This window comes from Onychomys torridus, chromosome 1 (assembly GCF_903995425.1).
Source record: "Onychomys torridus chromosome 1, mOncTor1.1, whole genome shotgun sequence".
NCBI lineage: Eukaryota > Metazoa > Chordata > Mammalia > Rodentia > Cricetidae > Onychomys > Onychomys torridus.
The window spans coordinates 119583968-119606424 of record NC_050443.1 but is presented as its reverse complement, the minus strand read 5'-3'; the positions used below and the strand labels follow the sequence as shown (position 1 = coordinate 119606424).

Below are 22457 nucleotides of genomic sequence, written 5' to 3'. Positions count from 1 at the left end.
GTCATGTGACAATGTAGACCAAATGCTGTGATTTTGCTCTAACAGACTGTGTCACCTGAACTGGCTTTGGGGACTACTGGGGCATTTTATGGGATAAAGTTTTTCGTCAGTAACAATTCCCCTGGTTTTGTTGTTTGCTTGGTTTTTTGTTTGTTTGTTTGTTTGTTTGTTTGTTTTATTTTACCTCCTTAATGTTGAGGGATTTGGGATCCATTAAAGGGCATAAGTGTGAACATCTCAAACCCAATCAGTTTGAGCTGGTCTTTGTCACAAGGAGTTCCTAGACTGCTATCGAGATAAAATCTTACACCACTTACAGGATTTCTGCTGCATGTTTAGACACACGTCACAGGTTTTGTCTATAACCAAGGGAAGAGGATTGTATAAGGATGTGACCACCAAGAAGGGTGTAGAATGAATTGTTAGAAGGTCTTATTAATAAAAACAAACCCAGAGCTAGGTGTTGGGGTGAACACTGAAAGATCAGAGAAACAGAACCAGCCACAGCTAACCTCACCTCACCAATTCCTCAGCTGATCTCATTTCCTCAAACTGGAAGCCTCTGTGTCCTCATCCGAATGGATCTCAGCTGAACTGCCGCTCAGAAGCCTAAAAGCTTAACCAGCTCTAGTTCCTGGTTTTCATGCCTTATATACTTTTCTGCTTCCTGCCATCACTTCCTGGGATTCAAGGCATGTGTCACCATGCCTGGCTGTTTCCAGTGTGGCTTTGAACTCAGAAATTCAAATGGATCTCTGCCTCTGGAATGCTAGGATTAAAGGTGTGTGTGCCACCATTTTCTGGCCTCTATGTCTGACTAGTGGTGTTCTGTTCTCTGATCCCCAGATAAGTTTATTAGGATGCACAATATATTGGGGAACACAATATCACCACAGAAGGGACCATGGGTCTCTTAAACTCTCTCTGCCACATTGGGTGCTGAGTCTTGTGTCCTGGTCCATCTTAGCTTCATCAGCATAGGGATGACATTTCTGGCAACAGGAGCTGGAGACCAGTGAGAACTGAATAGACAGCTGTCCAGGGACAGTCTAGATGCAGTCCCATGTGATATCAAGGCAGAGACTGGTAACAGAGGTAGAAGATGTGGTCCTAGAGATGAAACACAAGAGAACATGGTGTACTAGGAGTACTAGAAGTAACGGCAGTACCAAGTCTACTGCAGCACAATGAAAGGGGACCTGCAGATCAATGACCACTATAGGGTAAACTCCTTACAGGAACTACACTGAGTCTATCTGGCCAAAGGTCCTTCTGAGGAGAGTGCTCTGAAGAGGCAAGAGTGGGTGGCCTGGGTTTCCTAGGGACATATCTTCCATCTTTTCCTTTCATTTAGCAAATTCAAGGCTGGTGGAAGTGTTCCAGCCCACTCTTGCCTCTCTTTCAGCTTGGCTTCTTTTTAAAAAATTTAAATATAAATGTTCTTCCTCCCACAGCATTTTGAGGTAATTCAAGGGCTTGAGGGTTGCTGGTTTTGCTGCCATCTGCTTTCTCCTCAAGCTACCAAACATCAGTTTTCTCCTTCCTTCAAGCGGATTAGGCACCTGCAGGTGGTGGTCACATAGTTATCTCCAGCCAGGTGACTAGACGCTGTGGTGATTTGACAAAAGTGAGATAAACGTCCCTGTTCCGGGTGCCTGCTCCTGGACGAACAGACTGGTGCCCGCCAGGAAGCGCTCAAGCTTAGGCATGCGCAGACAGTCTGGCAGCCATTTTAAAGGGTTACTCTACTCCAGGAGTGAGCCACTGCGCAGGCGCACACAGGAGACTTACCCCCGCCCCCTCCCCCGCCCCCAGCCCAGAGCACGCGTGCGCGGATCAGCCGGAAGGGGCGGGGGTCAACCATTGCGAGGCGCCTGCGCTTTGGGAATGCCGGGGTGGGGCGGGGCGGGGCGACTGTCAGCTGACCGAGGCGCAGATTGCCTCGCGGGACAACGGTCGGCGACGCAGGTTGTGGTGGGGGCGGAAGGGCTCTCCCGGCGGGTCTCTCTGCGGTCGGCGAGGCACAGGGCCGCCGCAGCACCATGGCGACCACCGTCAGCACGCAGCGCGGGCCGGTGAGTCCTCTGGGCCAGGGCCGGACTGGGGCAACGGAGCTTGGGATCGGGCTCTTCTTCTCAGCCCCACACGGCGCTCCTTGCGCGGCCCCTCGAGAGTTGCTGGGCCATTCCGGAGCTGCGCAGGTCCCACCTTCGGGTGCCCATACGGAGTAGCGACTCTGGGCCTGAGGGTCTCGCAGGTGGCAGAAGGCAGAGCTTGATGGTTCCCTGGATGCTCACGGGCCCTGAAGCCCCTGGGCCCCTAGATGGAGAGGGGCCCTCAATCATCCCTTCGTCCCCCACACAGAGGAACCCTGACCCCATTGGTCAACCCAAGGGAGAAGGGCTTCAAACCCCCTTGGTTCCCCAGACTGAAAGGGACTCCTCCGACTCTCCCTTACTTCCCCAGATGTACCAACCCCTTGGTCTCCCAGATGAACATGGGCTCTGACTCTCCTGCTTCCCCAGATGGAGAGTGGTCCTGACCCCATTAATTTCCCAAACTGAGAGGAGTCGTGCCTCCCATGGTCTCTCTCAGAGGAGTGGAGCCGGACACCCTTGATCTCCCAGAAGGAGTGATGTCCTGGTCACCTTGTTTTCAGAAATCGTAAAGGATCCAAAAGATCCCACTTTGTAGTCAGGCCTTAGTTGCCTCAGTTTCCTCTTCTTCCTACACCTATGGCGAACAGGGAACTACCTCTTGAGCCCAGCTAGTGGCTACCTTTCCAAGTCTCAGTTGTTCATCTGTAAATGAGAAGGGAGCAGAGAACTCGGGAGACCCAACAGTGATGTCTCCTAAAGGTTGCCCTGGGTTCCGTGATGCTGCCTGTCTCCCTGCCCCTAGTGTGGATGTCCTCCCAGTAGCTCTGAGATGGTGTGGATCGGATGTTGTTGGCTAACACTGGCTGTGTGTAGTAGAACAGTTCTGATGGCCCCACTGTCTTTTCCCTTAAGTTAATATTAAGTGTGTCTACAAAGCCTTTGGTTTCCCAGATCCCTCACCCAGAGCTGACAGGCGTGTGCGTGGTGTGTGTGTGTGTGTGTGTGTGTGTGTGTGTGTGTGTGTGTGTGTGTGTGTGTGTAACAGATAACTCCTTGGGGGTAGATGACTGATTTTCTTATTTTGAAGAAAGCCCTAGGCTTGATGAGATGCCTGTAAGGTAAGGCAAGATGCTTTTATGGAGGGCTTTGAAACCAGACCTCCTGACACACTATCATACTTGATGTGGAACTTTGCAGAGTTGGAGTTCCCTTATGTTCAGCAACCCTTCTTCATCCTCACTGTGTCTCAGCAAACTATAGAAGATTGATAGTGGCTACCAGAAGAGGAAGGGAGCCAGTGCTTTGCCCTTTTCATATCCCCTGCCAAGTGGACAGATGGCCAGGCAGAGTGGACCCTTCTGTACTGTGTGGTCTGAGCGTGTCTTTACTTCTGTGGTTGGGCTGCATTTGAATTCATCTGATGGTGAGCTCAGAGCCTGACGTTAATTCCCTCTTGCTGAGAGAAACTCTGGTGCTGTGTGTACAACACTGGAATAACCTACTCTGATGAGTAATTGGGAGTGTCAGATGAGGTTCATACTAGCAGAATCTGTGGAGTCAAGTCCTGACGTTTGATCTTCCTACTTGCCCAGTGTTCTAGGGACCACATAGTCATATAAATAAACATAGGCAGCTGAGTGGTTTTTAGGAGCCCTCTTGATGACTAGTAACCTTGGGTCTGGGCTCTAAGAAATTGTCACCAGTTATTCGTATCTCAGTCTTTACTTGGGCTATGCATGACTTTGCCGTAGTGTTAGTGGACACAATATTATAGCAATTGATGGACACTGAGCCACAAGTATGGAGCACAGGGACAAAGCTATTCATGGTGACTCATGTAAGCCAGAGAATAACAGTCACCATCAGGTCTGTGCTCATAACCATTGAAAGCAGAAAGGTACGGTCTTGGTGTGGGATGACTGCATGGTTCATGGCTAGAGTCTTCATCTGGTGAGTGCCATTTCTCAGAGTACATGCCTTTTTCAGTTTTCAACTTTCACGGCTACTCCACTTAGAATATACACATAGACCTCTGGATCCATTAGTATCTGCAAAGGTTTTTTTTGTTAGGGTCTCATAGAACGGTCAGAGTGTGGTAGTGTTTCACTACTATTCATGTCATACTCGGGTACTGGAGCTGTAAAGATAAACAGAATGCTGCCTTCCAAACATAGATAAAGTACACATTTGGTCAGTACTGGGTTCTAAAGGCAGCCTTCTTTGCGTAGGTCCAGCAGTGGGTTAGGCCATGGCGCAGAGTCACCATCCCAGGAGCCTGGACTTAGGTTTGGGCAGTTGTCTCTGCAGCTGACCTTCACCTCTAATGAGTGGGGAAGGACTGACAAACAGTGTCCTGGCAGGACACTCTCATCTGGGGTGGGAGGGTTCTCTATTGTTGGTTGAGAGGGTTTAGGGGGGTAGGTATGAGGAGGACAGCCAGCACCCACATAGTTGTGAAGGGATAAGTTTTTTCCTGGGACATTTGGTATTTTACGTTTTTAGTTGTTTTGTTTTGTTTTTAATAGCCGCCATAGGGCACTACACCCTATCCTGTATCCATCTCACTTTTGAAAATGCTGGTATTTTGAAATTACCCCTTTTGCTACCCAGTCCACACACTTGTTCCTTTCTTACAGTGGGTGACTTTAAGGACTCTACTTCTTGTAGGGGTTTATGCAGGTCTTTCTAGCTGGAGGCTGCATCAGATGTAGGGGGTGGCATTTTGAAGGTCCTCCTTTATAGATGTGTTCTGTGAAGTCCAGCAGGCGCTAACTTGTCCTGCTTGAGATGCTGGTTAACCATTGAGCTTTGCCAGAGGCCACTGGCTCTGGCTTTGCCCCTCCTTATTCTGTGGATAGTCCTTAATGCCCATGCCTGGAGCCTCATCAGTCCTATTCTTACCTGATAATTGTGGCTGAGCCAGTGACTTGAGTAGGAATGACAGAAGTCATATATGTATGTGTGTGTGTGTGTGTGTGTGTGTGTGTGTGTGTGTATGTATATATATATGTGTGTGTGTGTGTGTGTGTGTGTGTGTGTGTGTGTATATATATACATACATTTTGCCTGTGTGTATGTAAGTATACCTTGTGTATTCTTGTTGCCAGTAGAGGTCAGAAGAGGAGATCAGATTTCCCAGAACAGGAGTTACAGTTACTTACAGTTGTGAACCATGTAGGTGCTGGGAATTAAACCTGGGTCCTCTGGAAGAGCAGCCACTGCACTTTACCACTGAAATGTCTGTCCAGCACCAAAAGGGTGATATTTGAATTTGATCATATGTTCTACACTTGGTAACTGGGTCTGTTGTTAAAGATAAGCTTTTCCCATCAGCCAGAGGTGTCTGGGTTGCCCCTAAACAGTTTCTAAAATAAAGCAAAATACAGGCTTCTTATTTTCTAGTAATGGAGGAAGGAGTTCACTTCTTTAGGGTGTATATCGGCTTTCTTTTTGAGTGTTACTGCATACTGAGAGTTTTCAGTCCTCCTGTGTAAGTTAGCAGCCTCTGTGTCCGTGCATTCTCACAGAGAATGAGAACCTGAGCAAGAAGAGGTTGTGCCCACCAGCTAGCCACTAGGCCTGTGTCTCTGGGTCCCTGGGAATGACTGCTCTGGATTCTGAGGTGAGGCTATGCCTGAGGACATGTTAACATTCCTGCACCAGGCTGGCCTCTTGACTTTTATTTTGAATGATAGTATGGCTACTCTACTTTTCCTTTTAGGAAATATTTGACAGAGTTTTTTTTCCTTTCATTTGTTTTTTGACTTTACATTTTATTCAACATTTATGTTTAAGAGGGATCTACCCACAGCAGCATACAGCTGTATTCTTAAAAGTCAAATCTAAGAAGTACAGGTTTCTATTGGAATCTATTAAATAGCGTTATTTTATATAGGATAAATATATACATATATTTTTTAACACTTTTAGGCTTCCATTTGTCCTACATGTTTCTATTCTTGCTTTGATTCATTAAGCATAAATTTTTAAAAATTTAGTTCAGTAGTAAATTCTTCACTAGTTTGATAAAGGTATGGTGTATTTCTTTCTTTTTTTTTTCCCTAGGGAGTTACCTTGGGAATTTCTTTCTTTTTTTCTTTTTTTTTTTTTTTTTTTTTAAGATTTATTTATTTATTAATGTATACAGTGTTCTGTCTGTGTGTATCCCTGAAGGCCAGAAGAGGGCGCCAGATCTCATTACAGATGGTTGTGAGGCACCATGTGGTTGCTGGGAATTGAACTCGGGACCTTTGGAAGAACAAGCAGTGCTCTTAACCTCTGAGCCATCTCTCCAGCCCACCTTGGGAATTTCAACACACAGTATTGCAGATCTGAAGTTGGTTGCATCTCTATCTCTCACAGTCTGTGCAAAGACCATAGCTGGTGGTAGTCAGGTGGCCACCTGGTGCTGTTGTGCCATATGTGATGGTTCTACTTTCCTTTGAGCAGCAATGTTTTTATATAGTCAGTGCTGTTCAGATCTGAGATGTGTCACTTTCTTCCCAAGCCTCTTTGTGTCTATTGTCAGGATCCCTTTGCCTTATTTTCAAGTAAGACTCTTTTGGAGTTCTTCACTGTAGCTCCTGGGGGTTCTGTGAAGAGTTTCAGAGGGCAGTAGCTTTTCGTCTACTCTTTCTGCCTTGCTGTCGTCCCAGCCACTATTTTATTCCTCTTCCATTCTTTGGAGTTTCAGTATAAATCACTGAATGCCTTTAAGTGCAGTTTCAGTTCTGACTGAGAGCCAGTTACCATTTACAGAGCTGTTGTCAGGGCTTGTGAGGATGTGCCAAGTTTATGCGTGGAGAGTGCACCAGGCCTAGCCCAAGGGAAATACTATGAACTAGTGATCCACTGGGTGCTTATAAATTCTTTTTCGTTTCTCAGAAAACATGATGAGCAACTCCTTTTCGATACCATTTCTGCTTTGACATCAAAGGGATGGTGGAGCTGGGTACAGGTGGGTTGTGCAGTTGCCAGGTCCCTGAGCCTGTTGAAGGTAGGGATTGGGGTTGGCTGTGGTGACTTCGAGGAGACACAGCATCAGCTAGTCTTGTGTGAAGGAATCCCTGTGATCTCTGGCTCTGGAAGGTTGTCTTGGCCTTGGCACCAGGCAACAGAGCCACCTCTGCCCAGCTGCCACAGATACTCTAAAATATGAGCTGGTGTTACTTCAGAATTCTCCCTTGCTCCCTCTGGCCTTGGTGGTACCACTGCCTCACACATATGCACACACACATGCAACTCACACATGCATGCTCACACTCACCCACTGAAGTAACTGTGTTCTTGTCTTTTTTTTTTTTTTTCTGAACTTTAGACTAGCAGCTTCTTGCCTTTTCATACATTGTCCCAGGCATGCTAGTAGGCAGGTCCTCCATGCTGGGCAGGCCAAAAGCCTTTGGACAACCATAGGAGAAACAACTTGTTTCTGTCTGTGGGGAAATCCCATGGGCTGTGCCTCAGATGCAAAGACTGGGTATCTTATATGCCCTCATTCACTAGATTAGTCTGCCTTGTTCCTGCTTTTACTTGCCATCAAGTGCTACACAGAGGCCCAGTGTTCCCTGCCTACCGGACCCTCCTTTTGGACAGGGTCCCAGGGGTTTCTTGCATTCTTTTTGGGACACAGACATACCCCATTCCTTTTGAGGACTGTGAGTCTGAGGCACACAGATGCTTCTGGCTAGGGAAGTCAGACATTGCTTGGTGGTTCTTTCTTTTTCCTAGGCCACAAGGAGTGAGCATCCCAATGCTTACACTCTTGAAGCTTTTCCATGGGACTGGTGCCTGGAAGTGAAATTGTTTAACCTACATGCTAAAAGCCATTTGTTAGTATTGGACTCAATTGAAACAAAACCATAAAAAGATCCACTGTGAGTCTGCTGATGGAATTCATCATTTAATATTCTTAAGTCTTTAAGCCATGATAAAAATATATATTTTCATGTGGCCAAACATTTCTTCCACCAATATATGGCAAAAATGCATTTTAGGATTAGCCCAGTATTTTAAAACTTCACTAAAAATAGCTGTTTATTGATGGTATTTTCCTGTGCAGTCATTGACTTTATCGAGTTTATGCCAATGCCTGGATTCACCTTTTGCTCTTGAAGCATCTCTCACTATGCTAACAGTGGTGGCTTCCTTTAGGTGTAGCATGAGGTGTCCTCATTTAGACAAATCATCAGGGACCTGCAACAACAGGCAGGCTTGTCTTTTCCCTTTCAGGACAGCAGGTATTGGTTGTCTAACCAGATTGTTTGTTGTCCAGTTTGGGCTGAAGTCTTTCCCATCCCTTCCTGCCCCTTCTTTGGGTTAAGGCAAAACTTTCTACTAAACTTGTAGATTGAATAATTTTATGTTTAAGGAAAATCTATAGAAAAAAGCTCCCACTTTTATCACTCTGTTTCCCTATTGTCGTGACATGGACCCTTACCACTGCCATGAAACGGCTTCACTCCATGCTCCAGATTGAGCTTTCCCATTCTCTGTTGTGGGCACCTCCCAGCACCTTGCCTTGCCTTTGACCATCTCTCAGGCTACCCTTGTTTTTTTTGTTTTTGTTTGTTTGTTTGTTTTTTGTTGTTGTTATTTTTGAAAAGGTACGTTATTCAGGGTGTTTTTTTCATATCCTTTGCTTGAATGATGGTTCACTTGGCTAAGGCAGGGTGAGTTAGCTTTCTCTACCATAAGGTCGTTTTCCTGTTCTTTAGTAACATTGTTAAACTCACATTGTTAAAAATTTCCTTTCCTATTTATAATTTTATGGCTAAATCCTTAATTAAAAATAGCACATTTGAATTTGATCTTTTGAGGGCAAAGGTATTAAACCTTTGAACCTAATGCATTGTGCGTGTTTGGCATGTGCTCTACCACAGAACTATACCTCTAATTACGTTTTGTCTTAGCTGACCCCCACCCTCAATAGTCTCTTTCTCTTTAATGAAAGCCTGGAAGAATATACTATGAAATCTTTGTGTCTGAAGCTTCCAGTCCCAAGAAGGGGACAGATAAAAAACAAAATAAAAAATAGCTCTGACTTGCTCCACATGACCTTTCTTGACTTCTATGTTTGAAGCTGCCCCCATGAATGCCTCTACCCTGACCTATCACTGTAATACCTACTGGCCTGTCTGCCGTCCTGGGTGTATCCCTAGGAGACACAGGTGTGCCCTCCTATGGCCCTAAAGCTGTAATACATGGCATACAATTAGTAATTGTTCCTGTGACAAGTGAGAACTTGACCTATGTGAGTTAACCCCAAGAACCTGACTGAAGAAAGTCTGGTTTTGCTAATAACCCATTTATAATGCATGAATAAAGCTGGTTATGCATCTTGGAGGTGCACTCTCTAAATTCATTTACTGCAACTAGCACAGGTATGAGCCAGGAATTCCTCCAGGAGGGACCCAATGTTTTCTGTATACCATAGACACTGGTTCTTGGTTTCTTGTGCCACAGACCTTTCTTGACTCTTCCTAGACTCCCTGGAAGTCTGTGTGATGTCCCTTGGGAAAAGCTGTCTGCCCCAGAGAGGCTTTGGTCTTTGGGAGCTGTGCCTCTCTTGGTAAGAGAGGGTGTTACTGGCCACAGCTACTTTCCAGGAAGCCTCTGACTGTGATAGCCTGGCTCTGGACTGAGTGACCCCAGAGGTACAGAGGGGCATGCTGCTGAGTAGTTACCACTCACAGACATGTCCTTTACCAGACAGTATGATAGTGGTTTTTTTTTAAGTTAGAGGAGAGCAGTGGGAACATCATCAGGCCAACTGCTCAAGGTTGGCCCACAGAGAACTCTGGGCTATATCTTTGGTTGGTTCTGAACTTCTGACTAGCCTGTATTTTCTGGAAACACAGATATGGGGAAATGGTAAGGGGCCAGACTCAGGGATCCAGGGACTTTTGCTTGTTTGTGTGTGTGTGTGTGTGTGTGTGTGTGTGTGTGTGTGTGTGTTTTGGGGGGGTTCTCTGTGTAGCTTTGTGCTTTTCCTGGAACTCACTTGGTAGCCCAGGCTGGCCTCGAACTCACAGAGATCCACCTGGCTCTGCCTCTCGAGTGCTGGGATTAAAGGCGTGTGCCATCACTGCCCGGCTAATTTGTTTTTTGACACAGGGTCTTGGTCTATAACCCAAGCTGGCCTGGAACTCATTGTGTAGCCCAGATTGGCTTTGAACTCACAGTACTCCCCTGCCTCAGTCTCCCAAGTGCTGGGATTGCAGGAGTGAGCTATCATACCTGCCTTTTTCAGGGACCTTTGAAAAGAGCACCTAGACCCCTTTGAAACAGGTGCTTTCCAGGTGATGTGAGCTGAAGAACCTGCAGAAACTGGAAGTCTATGGGATGCATATCAGTGAGAGACCACAGCTAGGTGTGTGCAGTGGAGGTGTGGTCAAGGCCACAGAACCTGATTACCTAGAAGCTCTCAGTAAATTCACTTTGCCACAGCTCACATTTATGACATTGATGCTTCTTTGAAAGTGTATGTGCTGGCCTGGAGACCTATGCATGGTGGGACCATCTTAGGCACCTAGGTGGTTTGGTGCTCAATCCCTTCCCCCAGTGGGTTTTCAGCCTGCAGAGCTTCATCGGCTGTTCCTTAATTGTGAGCATTTCCTCTATGTAACCCTCAGACCTGTGTCCACTGGGCAAGGAGCAGTTCTGCCTTCTGTTGGGTCACCCTGGTTGAAGCTGTAGATGCTTGCTCCTAAGGCTGCTCTCACTGGTCCTTGGCCCTCCATCTTGAGTCCCAGGCAGGTATGCCATTTCCAGTTGGTGTTTTCTTGCTAGGAAGCCCTGGTTCAGCATGTATTCCTGTGGTCTCCCTCTGTGGTAGGTTCCTGTGGTCATCTCCAGAATGTGAACCTTAACTAGGGCCACTATTAGGAGTTTTAGGTAACCTTTCCATTGCTCTCCTATTTTTATTGAAAACTTTATTTTCTCAAAGCCCTTCAGGTCCCCCTCCAGCCCTGGTAGCCAGCCTTTTCAGTGACTGAGACATGTTCTAAACCTTCCAAGGGCTTTGCCTTGAGCAGCCCCTGAATAAGAAGATGTGCATCTTTAGGGGAAACAAACTCAGATGAGGGCTGGCTGGAAACTCTTGTGGGTGAAAAAATAGGCCAAACACTCTCCAGGCCTTGGTGAGGTGAGGGTGAGCTGGACTGGGCTTGAGTGAACACTGGTCCAAGACAAGTAGGATAGTACTGTGAGATTGCTCGGCTGCATGCTCTGACTCTACTCTTTCTCATCCTCACTGGAAGGTGTACATTGGTGAACTCCCCCAAGACTTCCTCCGTATAACGCCCACACAGCAGCAGCAGCAGATCCAGCTGGATGCCCAGGCAGCCCAACAACTGCAGTATGGAGGAGCAGTTGGCACTGTGGGCCGCCTCAGCATCACTGTAGTACAGGTGGGTCTCAGTTTCCCTTTGAAGACTGGTTGGGCTGAGGAGAAGAGGTAGTAGGCTGTGCTTGAGCATGAGAATGAGAATTTCAGCCTTTACAACTCATTTCCCATGTGGACAAGTAGAACTTTTTTGATTCTAGTTACTCCTGAAAATATCTGATGATACTTGTTGATTTATTTCCCAGGGATCTGTCTAAGATACTTACAATCACTATTGGTCCATGCTGGGTACTGTCCTCCATGAGGATGGTTTCCCTAACCCCCTTATAGCAGCTGCCCTGCAGACCATGGTTCTAAGGCCTAGGATGTACACAGTCAGTGAGTGCACAGTTAGAGACTTTGTCTAAGTTGCTCCCTGCCAGGTGTGGCCAGGTTCCCAAAGTTGTGTGAGTCCAGCAGTGCCTGGCACCACGTTCAGGAGCCAGTTACTGATGTGGTTAGGTGAACTTGAAGGCTCTTTTTTCATACACTGGGAAATACCTGTGAGGTAAGCAGTTTAGGTAAGCATTTCCCTTCTTCTCTGCTGGTGGCTGCCTCATTTTTCTAAACTTGGTGTTATTTCAGGCAAAATTGGCAAAGAATTATGGCATGACTCGCATGGACCCATATTGCCGCCTGCGTCTGGGCTATGCTGTTTATGAAACTCCCACAGCACACAATGGTGCCAAGAACCCTCGCTGGAACAAGGTCATCCAGTGCACGGTGCCCCCAGGTGTGGACTCGTTCTACCTTGAGATCTTCGATGAGGTGAGGGATGCCCCAGTGTCACAGATCTGCAAGTTTGGGATCTGATAGATTTGGATGTGCTGCAGTGTGCCTAGCAGTCATGAGACTGCTCTACTGGTGGTCAAGCCTGTGGACCTAGCATTTAGTGGCTGGGTGACAGGGTGTGTGACCTGCCTGGACACCTGGCATTTAGTGGCTGAATGACAAAGTACAGCTTTTTTCTCTCTCAGCTCCTTTGACAGTGTCCATTGGGAACCATCATCACCAGTGATACAAGTGTGGGCAGAGTGTGAAAATAGCTGTTCATGGTTAGGTTAAATTTCAAGCAAATCAGGCTCCACTAGTGGTGGGAGCACTGTTCTTGCAGGCATGAGTCACAGGCTCTGCCAGCAATGTCCCATGGCCATACCAGCAGTTAGGCATGCAGCTTTTTGAGGGCAGTCAGGGCAGGTGGCTGAAGTTATCTTCTGGTAGCTTAGTTCTAAAGACCATGTACCTGCCTCCTTAAACCAGAGCATAGGGAAGTGGAAGAGAATGAGAACAGTGTAGGCCAGAGAGGAGTTGGGCATGGGCAGCCCAGCCAGGAGGATGCAGCCTCCCTCTTGTATTGTTTCTATGCCTCTTCCTCTGTTTTTTGTTTTATTTTGGTTTGGTTCCTTTTCTCCTTCTGTGTCCTCAGAAGAGTAGGATCATATGAAGAGGAGGTTTGGAGATGTAGATGGTGGGTTGAAGCTCTTATCTCTTCTGTACCTACTTGGCTTGACACTTGCAGCTTATATCTGGTGGATTAGGAGTAGGGCCACAAGGACTGGGGAGGTTAGTGCCCATCCCTGAGCCAGGATGACAGCCCAGAGATTCTTTCCTATCCTTTGGCCTGGCCTTATGTGGTTACTCAGAAGGTGCAGAAGTGATGGTCAGGTTACAGATGATCCATGGAGGTCTGGGATTGTGGTGAGCTCTTTGAAGGAAACTGGAGCAGTGAGGAGCGTGGAAGAGTCCAGTTGGAGTTGCAGCATAGGGAAAGCTGGTCTCTAGAACATGAGTCATTGTGGGCCATGACAAAATCACTTCACTCTTGCCCTCCTCAGAGAGCCTTCTCCATGGACGACCGCATAGCTTGGACCCACATCACCATCCCCGAGTCCCTGAAGCAAGGCCAAGTGGAGGACGAGTGGTATAGCCTGAGTGGGAGGCAGGGCGATGACAAGGAGGGCATGATCAACCTGGTCATGTCCTACACGGTGAGTCCACTGTCGGGAGAGACCACACTCAGAAGAGTTTGTAGAACCTCCCTAAGGGAGCTATGGCTTCCAGAACCTTGGGAAGTCATGGGAGGCCGGGCTGAGGGTCTAGGCTTCTACTGTCTCCTTGGTATCATCCAGGCCTTTTCTTTCTAGTTGCTACCGAGCCTGTGAGAATGTGAGAGTATAAAGCTCCCTGTGTGCAGGCCTCCTCAGCTGCATGTCTCTCCTTCTGCTGTTTAGTGTTACCTATCTGTAACAGGCACTTTATGTAGCATAGGTCCATTTGGTACTACTAGCTCACCTAAAGTTCAAGATTAATTGGGGCTGGAGAGGTGGCTTAATGGGAAAGAGCTCTGACTGCTCTTGTGGAAAGTCCCAGGTTTGATTCCCAGCACCCATATGGTGGCTCACAACCACCTGTAACTCCAGTTCCAGGGCATCCCATGCCTTCATCTAACCTTCACTGGCACCAGGCACACATAAGATGCACATACATGCAGGCAAAACACTAAGACACATTACATAAATAAATCTAAACAAAACAAAACAGTTGAGTACTTCTGTGAGAAGCTACTGATACTGATGCAGTCTCCAAAACAGACCCTGCAGTGAGCTTTGTGTGAAAAGTGGTGGTGGTGGTGGTGGTGGTGGTGGTGGTGGTGGTGGTGGTGGTGGTGGTGGTGGCAGCTCATGTGAAGCCAGCGGTTGACAACACCCTGACTTTTGTTCACTGAAACTGGAGCTCATTTATTCCACTAGATTGGCTGGCCAATGAGCTTCAGGCATCTTCCTGTCTCTGCCTCCCTAGCCCTGGAATTACAGAAATGTGCCTCCCAAACTGACTTGATATGGGGCCTGGGGATTGAACCCAGGTCTTCATGTTTGTACACCAAGCACTTTGCTAACTAAGCTGTCTCTCTAGCCCAGTCCTGTTCTAGTTCACATTTCAGTAGCTGTAGTTCTGTGTCTTAGCCCAAGTCTTTCAGCCAAGGGGAGGTGGTGGTGTTGGTGAAGATGGAACCAGCGGCCAAGGCCACTACACTCTGGCTGAGGACTGCATGTTCTTGGGTGTTCATGGCTGGGCTGTGGCTAGGACTATTATTATGAGACCGGAAGTAACAAGATTTACATATGATATGGTCCTCCTTGACCCTGTGTTTTTCTTTGTGTTTCAGTCTCTCCCAGCTGCCATGATGATGCCACCTCAGCCTGTGGTCCTGATGCCAACCGTGTACCAGCAGGGTGTCGGCTATGTGCCCATTGCAGGTGTGTGCTGCTTCTTCAGTAGGCAATTCTGAGACAGAGTAGGACTGGAGGAGGGAGGGGGGCCCAGCGTACCTATGAAGCTTGTGTAGTGTAGAATTGTGTAAAGATGGCTACTTCAAATGAAGATCCTTCTAAAACTGACTCCCAGTGTCATACTTGAATTATTTATGCATAATTAATAATTTCCCTAGTTGCCAGCAGTTTTTGGAGGTGTAGAAATGTGGTCTATGTAAATTTTCACACATGAGTCACTGGAATGAGTTCCTGTTAAGCAAGGCATACTGCATCTTTAAAAACATGGCTTCCATTGAAATTATTTACCTATGTAAATTAACATCTGCTTGGGTCATAAAGTCAAGATACGGCTTTTATGTATTTTTTAAAATTTTCCAGTCTTTGGCTTTCACAGTGCCTGGTGCCCAGCTGGCCCTCTCACTAGAACAGGGCAAGCCAGATGAGACCATAGCAGCTTCCTGGCTTAAGCCAGCAGGAGGACTGTGGCTCTGAGAGTAGGTACTAGGGCAGTCCTACAGTCCCATCCCCCATCCCCCATTCTCTGTCAGGGTCCAAGGAACTGGAGTCCAAGCAGACCGTGGTGGTCCTGCTACCCCTAGGAGATCAAAGGCTAAGGCAGTGGGGATAGCCAGGGCAAGAGGGAATATGGTCCAGGGTGGGATCTGGTCCACATGGTCCCTGGTTACTAGTGCTCAGGGTGGATGTTGTCTCAGAGCTGGGACACCACAGAGGTACTGTGGCTCATCAGTGTGGGGTCTGAGGGTCCCACACAGCCAGGATGGAATGACTCTAACCTTTCAGCCCCTATGCCAGCTGAGCTAGGGAAGACAGTGCAGGACTCAGGAATGGCATCCAACCACACATAACCTGAAAACAACCCTCACAGAGCTTGGGCCTTCTGCCTGGGACAAATCTGCCTGCAGGAACTAAGGGCAGCACTCTGCAAAGGAGAGGGAGGGTAAGTCCACAGGCCTCTGGGCCCCTGCAGTATTTGGCCTGGAGTAGGTTGTTACCAGTCCAGCAGAGACCAGAATATACAGCCTGCATTAGAGAGAAAACCAGTTCAATGGGACATGACCCAGGACCTTAAAACAGTTGGTTCTTCAAGGAGAGAGCCTTAGAAATCTGAGAGTGGGGTCTTAGAATGTGTACCCTCTGGAGTCCTGACCTGTCCTGTTCAGTAACTAGATCCTGAGGTCTGAGAGTTGGGTTCCCAAAATGGCTTCCAGGTTTCTTTTTGAACTGCAGTACCATCAGTGCTCTGTCCAGTGCATCTCTGGTATGTACAGAATTTGTCATTGAACTGTCCTGAGGAGGGAGAAATAAGTGGAATGTAGTGAGCACCAAGGGCACCCCATTGTAGCAGAGGCGAAGGGTCACAGGTGGGACCATGCAGCAGATATCTGTTCCTCCAGTTTCTGAGACCAGAAGTCCAAAACAAGGGCCGCAATTCCTTCTGAAGCTCCAGAGAGGGCCCTTTCTACTTTTCCCAGCTCTTGACGTTACTTGGTTTCTGGCCACATCTCCCCAGTCTGTTTTCATACTCCTGTGGTTACCACCCTCTTAGTGTGTTTCTGTCCTATATGGTCACTGAACAAGGGCTCTACTGCTCCTTCATGGTTTCATCCTAACAAGGGTACCCTCTTTCCAAGTAAGGCCCATCTGCAGGCTCCAGGGTTGGACTTGAGCATATCTTTGGATGGTGGCAGATGGGTAGGGAGGCAACAGAGACAAACTTCTCTCCAGTTGCTGACACCAGAACTACTTCTAAACAAAAGATAAAAGTAAGTTGTTGACCAGTTTACTCTTTCTTGGCCCCTGTTCTACATTCTCTGTAACGCCTCTAGGCTGTTCTAGAATGTGTATGTTAGGGAAGGCTCCTCTATAAATAGACTTTAATCCTTGCTTTTGATGGACATTTTGAAAGTTAAAAACAGTCTCCTACTGACAGAAAAGCTGCACAGAAATGAAAGGATATTTTCTTTTGAAGACCAGCCTCTGATGTCTGCTCTGTCCCCATGTAAGCACGCTTACTGGAAGTGAGGACACTCCCCAAGGGGAACCTGCAGCAGGACTGCAGCCAGGTTCATCCCCACTTGTTCTGTGACAGGCCCTGCAGTTTTTTGTGCTGCCCTGCCCACTGTCTGGTCAGGTGTACCCAGATACTGCTTAGAAAACTGCTCTCTTCATTACTGCTGCTCATGCCCTTGTGTTTGGTGAAGTGACAGTGTGCCTTTTCAGTTTCTTGAGAACATCTTGGTATCTGCTCAAGGCTTATACTCAAGGTCACAGTTGCTGCCTGTGTTTTTGTCAGACTGAGCTGTCCACTGATAGCTGTAGCAGTTGGGCTTGAAGTTGTTTCATTTTCTGAGCTATAATTTGTTCCTATATTGTTTTGTCACTCACTGACCCCACTCAGATCGGCCAGCCCTTCAGTCTGAATTGTGTGCTTTTTGATGTCTCACATGCTATATGAACTTCCTGAGTTTGACACAGGAAACCTCTGGCTATCTTGTACATTTCCTTCCTCCACCCTGGAATTAGCCACTTCTCCCTGAACCCTGGCGTCCACTAATAGAGAATCAGTTCTAGAAAAGTTCTTGAATTGTTTTTTGTTTTTTATTTATCTTAATCATTGGGAGGGTTAATAAGCATATTGCTTTGTTGAAACTTGATTGATGCCCAGCTTTGTTCTTATAATTCCTATATGTTTGTGATGACAGAGCCATCCTATAAGATTACTTGGAGTGTCCTGTGTAGAGACTGACAGGGCTGCCATCTGGTCTATGCGGCTGCTTTCAGGGGATCTCAGGCCACAGAAGCAGGAGCAGCGGTTCATCCAGTGCATTTTTATTCCTGTTGTTCTCTGGCTTCTCAAAAGTGAGGTCAAGTCACATGATGCTTCTTGCTTCATATTAGCTCCATAGCTGTCCTACAGAGTTTGCTCTCTTGGGAAAGACTCACACCCTTGATTATTTAGGGTGCTAGGTACACACACACAGACCATGCATGGAAAAGGACTGCACTCAAGCACCTGACAGTGGGGTAAAATAAGTCTGTGAGCAATAGAACAGGAATGAGGAGACTCACAAGTTAGCCTGTTCTCACTGTCCATTGGTCCACCCCTGTCATATACCCAGGGGGGCAGTGCATAGCCAGTAGGTACTAGCTGCCTATGCATCTCAGGAAGCATAGACCCTGTTCTCTGTCTGAGGTTCTGGATTCAGAATCACAGCTGCTTCTTTGCAGAGCTGAAGCTGAAGGTTTAAGGACCAAGAGTTATCTGTATGTTTATGAATCCACTAGTTTGAGAGCTTAGAAAAGTCCCATGATACGCAGCCTGCTCCTGAGTCCATGTAGCCAGCAAGGGAAGCTTCAGGGGCCTTTGGCTGTTGGTGTCAGTTCTGGAGTATTGCTGTGAGGCTATTATGGGGCCCAGGCTGTCCGAGCTGCCGTGCTATAGCACCAGTTCTTCTTGGATGAAAAGCTCCCTTGCTTTTGTTTTCTTAGTGGTATTCTGTTGGTGAAGAGGCTATTTTCTCACTGAATTGTGCCTTCCCACTGGCTACATAGCATGTGCTTTGTAGCTAAGTATCCTGCTGTTGGAAATGAATTGGTCCTACACCATCAGTTTGTGTCTGTTTATGAAGAGCAAGAATCTCGTCACATCACAAGATGGTGTCACTGAGTTTCCCTTATTGAACATGGAGCTTTAGAATGGGCTATGGGTTCATTTCCATCTCTATGACTCCTCCCTGTACCCACTTGAACCTGAGAGGACTTGTTTGCAGGCCCAGTGCTGCAGGGTTCCTGTCCATCTTTTACCCACAAAGTTGACTGGTTACCCCACATCTACTCTCACAACTTCAAGGAAGTTTTGATAAACTCACTCTGTAAACCAAGCTGGCCTTGATCTTAGAGATTCACCTGCTATTTCCCAAGTGTTGGAATTACAGACATGCATCACCACGCCCGATGATTGAACCCACTCTTTTTTTTTTTTTAGTTTTTTGAGACAGGGTTTCTCTGTGTAGCTTTGTACCTTTCCTGAAACTCACTTGGTAACCCAGGCTGGCCTCAAACTCACAGAGATCCACCTGGCTCTGCCTCCCGAATGCTGGGATTAAAGGCGTGCGCCACCACTGCCTGGCGACCCAACTCTTTTTAACCAAACTTCATCTTTTGTTTTCAGGGATGCCTGCCGTCTGCAGCCCTGGCATGATGCCTGTGGCCATGCCCCCACCAGCTGTGGCCCCTCAGCCCCGCTGTAATGAGGAGGACCTCAAGGCTATCCAGGACATGTTTCCCAACATGGACAGAGAAGTAATCCGCTCCGTGCTTGAAGCCCAGAGAGGGAACAAGGATGCTGCCATCAATTCCTTGCTGCAAATGGGTGAAGAGTCCTAGACCCACCTGTGGCCCTTGGCTTCACACCACTGACCCTTGGACTTGCCCACCCAGGGCTCCCCAGGGTCACCATCCCCAAAAGATTCCAATGAAAGACCATCCACATACCCCTTCCTTGGACATCTGTGCCGCCCCTTCCCACCTATTATGGGGATGCATGTGGATTTTTGGTTCTAGGCAGGCAGTCCTCTTCATTGTTGGTGGGGGACAGCTTCTTCCTTGTCTCTAGTTGGGTGATGGTGGCATGGCCCTGTTACTGCACAGACCAGTGGTCCTGCATCTCCCTTCCTCACCCTATTCTGGAAAGCATTCTTACAGAAAGCAGCTGCCCCTGCCAAGACATTAGAGTTTGTACAGCATCCTTCCGAGTTGATGGATGTCATGAATTACTCAGCCTAACTGGGGTGGTTGTTGAAGGTGCACTGAGTTCATGTGCACTTACTTGCAGGTTATTTTTAGAACTTCAAGCTGAAAGCTCCTTCTTTCCTCTGATGTCGTATGTGAACCTGGGCCCTCACCTAGTCCTGGGCCAGTGAGATAACGCTTCTCAGCCGTATCCAGCAGGTCTGACCTCTTGTCTAGCTCACCTGTCTCTGTCTGGCTAGGCTTCAGCCACAGAAATCCAACTTGAATACGGAAGGTGTCCAGACCTGGTGCTTGGCTGGACAGGCCCCATCTTGGCCCTCACTGCTAGAGACTTTTTTCCACCTCCTTCTGTTTAGTACCAGCACTGTGGTTGTTACTCCAGGGGCTGTTCTTGTTGATAGGCCTTCATCACACAGCCCAGAGTCAAGTGAAAGAGAGAGATGGGCAGATGTGGCACTATGTGTTTACTACTAAAAGGCATTCAGCCATCATGACACTACTGACCTGCAACAGACTCTGTCAACCCATCTGGAGCTTGGCCTGAGTGATAAAAATCCCATGCGTAAATTACACCTTCATGGAGGTAGAGGTGCCTGTTCCTGACTAGTAGATATTGTGTATTGTATTTTGGGTTGCAAACATTTGGGCCCATGACCTGGCTGTAGATCTGTTTAGGGACAGAATGGGTGACAACTGGTCCTAAGAATCAGAACCTTGAAAGCTTTCTTAGAATTTCTCACTGAACAGGCACCATTAAGAAGCTAGGGAGCATTGTCACATGTTTTTGGTGTTACAGTTTTGCCTTACGTTGCAGTTGCTTCTTGTTTTTCCAAGAGTTTGCACCCAGCCTTCAGGTATGTGATCCACCAATATGGGCATGAGGTAACTTCTAGAAGTTGGAACTATTTATTTGTGAAAGACTTAAAATAAGAAAGTTAGTGCTTCAGTTTTGGTCTTCCCCCCTCTAAAAACACAGATTAAGTTTTAATGTCAGCTAAAATATACTACTTTCTGTCATCCATGAGGGTACTTTTTGTCAAATGTATTGTTCATAAGTATTTATTTTTGTAAGCCTAAAAGCAGTATGTGGTGATGTTGAGCATGGGATGGTGGTAACAAGCACTTTTCTTTAGCTGTAGGACTTTAAACCTTTTAACTGCAAAATGGAGAAGAAAGACCAATGTTTGTTAAATAGATTCAACCACTCACTTTAACCCAGCCAGGCACTGGAAGTCTCCATTCTAGACTGTTATGTGGCCTTGTGCTTGGTAAGCAGATGCCCTCTTGCAGGGTGGATGAGTCAAGCAGGACAGGACCTCCTTCAGTGGTCCACTTAGTGTTATCAGCAGACTTGAGACACTGCAGAGCAGGAACCTGTCTCTAGGTCTCAGGTGTGGCTGTGTGCATCAGCTACTGCTTTAAGGAGGTATGGGCTAAGCAAGGGCCACTTTGTTCCTGTGAGGTTCTGGAGGGAGGGAACATCAACATTTGCTGTTAACCCCTGAGCAGCCCCATGGCACGCAGAGGCAGCATTCACTAACTTGTGCTTGCTCAGATGGGGAAGAGTGATGGTTTTAAGACAGATTTAAGACTTGAACTGAACACAGACTCTTCCCTTTGTCACGAACATTTTATTTTTTTAATAGATTGAAGAAAGATCACATTTTATAAGGCCTGCGTGAGACCCCACTCTCCTAGGTTTTGTGCTGTCTTGTCTTGGATTTGCTTGTCAGTGCCTGTCTAGGAGCCTAGGCATCAGGACATGGCTTACCTGGCCTTCCGTCCCATCCTGGGTCTTCTTGAGATGAAAAGTTGTTAGGCCTGGAAGGAGAAGCTCAAAGGCAAAGGCCATAGCAGATGTAGATAGGCTTCTGGGTGGGGGCCAGGCTCTCACTGGGTGTCATTGCTGCTCTTGCCAAGTTTGAAGATTCAAGGTGGTAGCAGAGTTTCACAAGGTGATCACTGGAGCCCCTGATCTCAAGCCAGCTCTAGGGTGGGTATGGGTCTGGGTATGGCCCAGGCTATTTTCTTCTCTGGACATGCTGGTTGACTGGAGTTGTAACCTACTGCACATCTGTGGTCTGATGTGGCCCCTGGCTTTCATCTCACCATGTAAATGACACCTATCCAATTAAGAGAAGTGTTGTGCAACTGGGTTCTGCCCTTGCCCTCCCAGGTCCCTCTTTACAGATACTGATGTCATCTGATACACTGTCTGGAGGTTGGTGGGAATGGTTCTCAGAACTCTGTGTCTGTAGGTATCTTGGGGATGGGGTCCATGTCCAGATTTTTCTTTGATTATATGATATATTTTTACTTTTCAGCCTTCTAATTTAATAAGTGGTCTATATAAAATAGAAAAATAAAGCCCTCTAAGGAAATGTTTACCCTTTTGTTCCTGAGTGGTTTTTAACAAAGCCCACAAGAACCCAGGACAGGGAACCAGTAAACTTGTTTGTGATCCACAGGCTTGTGCTGAGGAGCACTGAAGGTGGTTAAGGAGACAAGCCTGAGGCTCAGTATGAACCAGGCACTCAGTGTAGGTGTTTACAGGGAGAAGCAGGGCTCTGCAGGCGGGGCAGCAGACCAGTGCTTTGGCTGTGTTACTGACTCCTCTGAAAGTGTCACTTCCTGTTTTTATTATACTTCTAACCTTTCTTCTCCAGGCTATCCTGGGTGCCCACCATTTCTCAGAGGGCCCATTGTATCTTTCCACATGGTCATTGGCCCCCATGTGGTATCCTTCTCAAGCTGTCTTTAAACTATGAAGGCAAGTAGGGTACACCCAGCTTACCTGCCCCTCTCCACACTGGGCCAGGCAAGGAGGTGCTGAGGCAGCAGCTGGTATGACCTCTTTTGTCTGTACTCTTTGAAGTAGGTAAGTACATGCAGAAGGCACCCTAGCAGTGAGCACCACAGGGGAGGCCACCC

At 47.3% G+C, this 22457-nt stretch overlaps 1 protein-coding gene across 2 annotated transcripts; it reads left to right on the top strand.

The window, feature by feature from the left end:
- Positions 1 to 1906: 1906 nt before the first annotated feature.
- On the top strand, positions 1907 to 21913 carry LOC118595255 (toll interacting protein). Of its 2 annotated transcripts, none has more exons than XM_036205638.1 (6): positions 1907 to 2075; positions 11357 to 11506; positions 12067 to 12249; positions 13317 to 13469; positions 14648 to 14738; positions 18946 to 21913. In XM_036205638.1, exons 1-6 carry the CDS (start codon positions 2043 to 2045, stop codon positions 19158 to 19160), a joined length of 825 nt encoding a protein of 274 aa, XP_036061531.1. In that variant the 5' UTR covers positions 1907 to 2042; the 3' UTR covers positions 19161 to 21913. The 2 variants fall into 2 exon arrangements, with proteins under 2 accessions (XP_036061531.1, XP_036061526.1); XM_036205633.1 differs by lacking the exon at positions 1907 to 2075 and adding an exon at positions 10743 to 10853.
- The last annotated feature ends 544 nt before the right edge of the window (positions 21914 to 22457 follow it).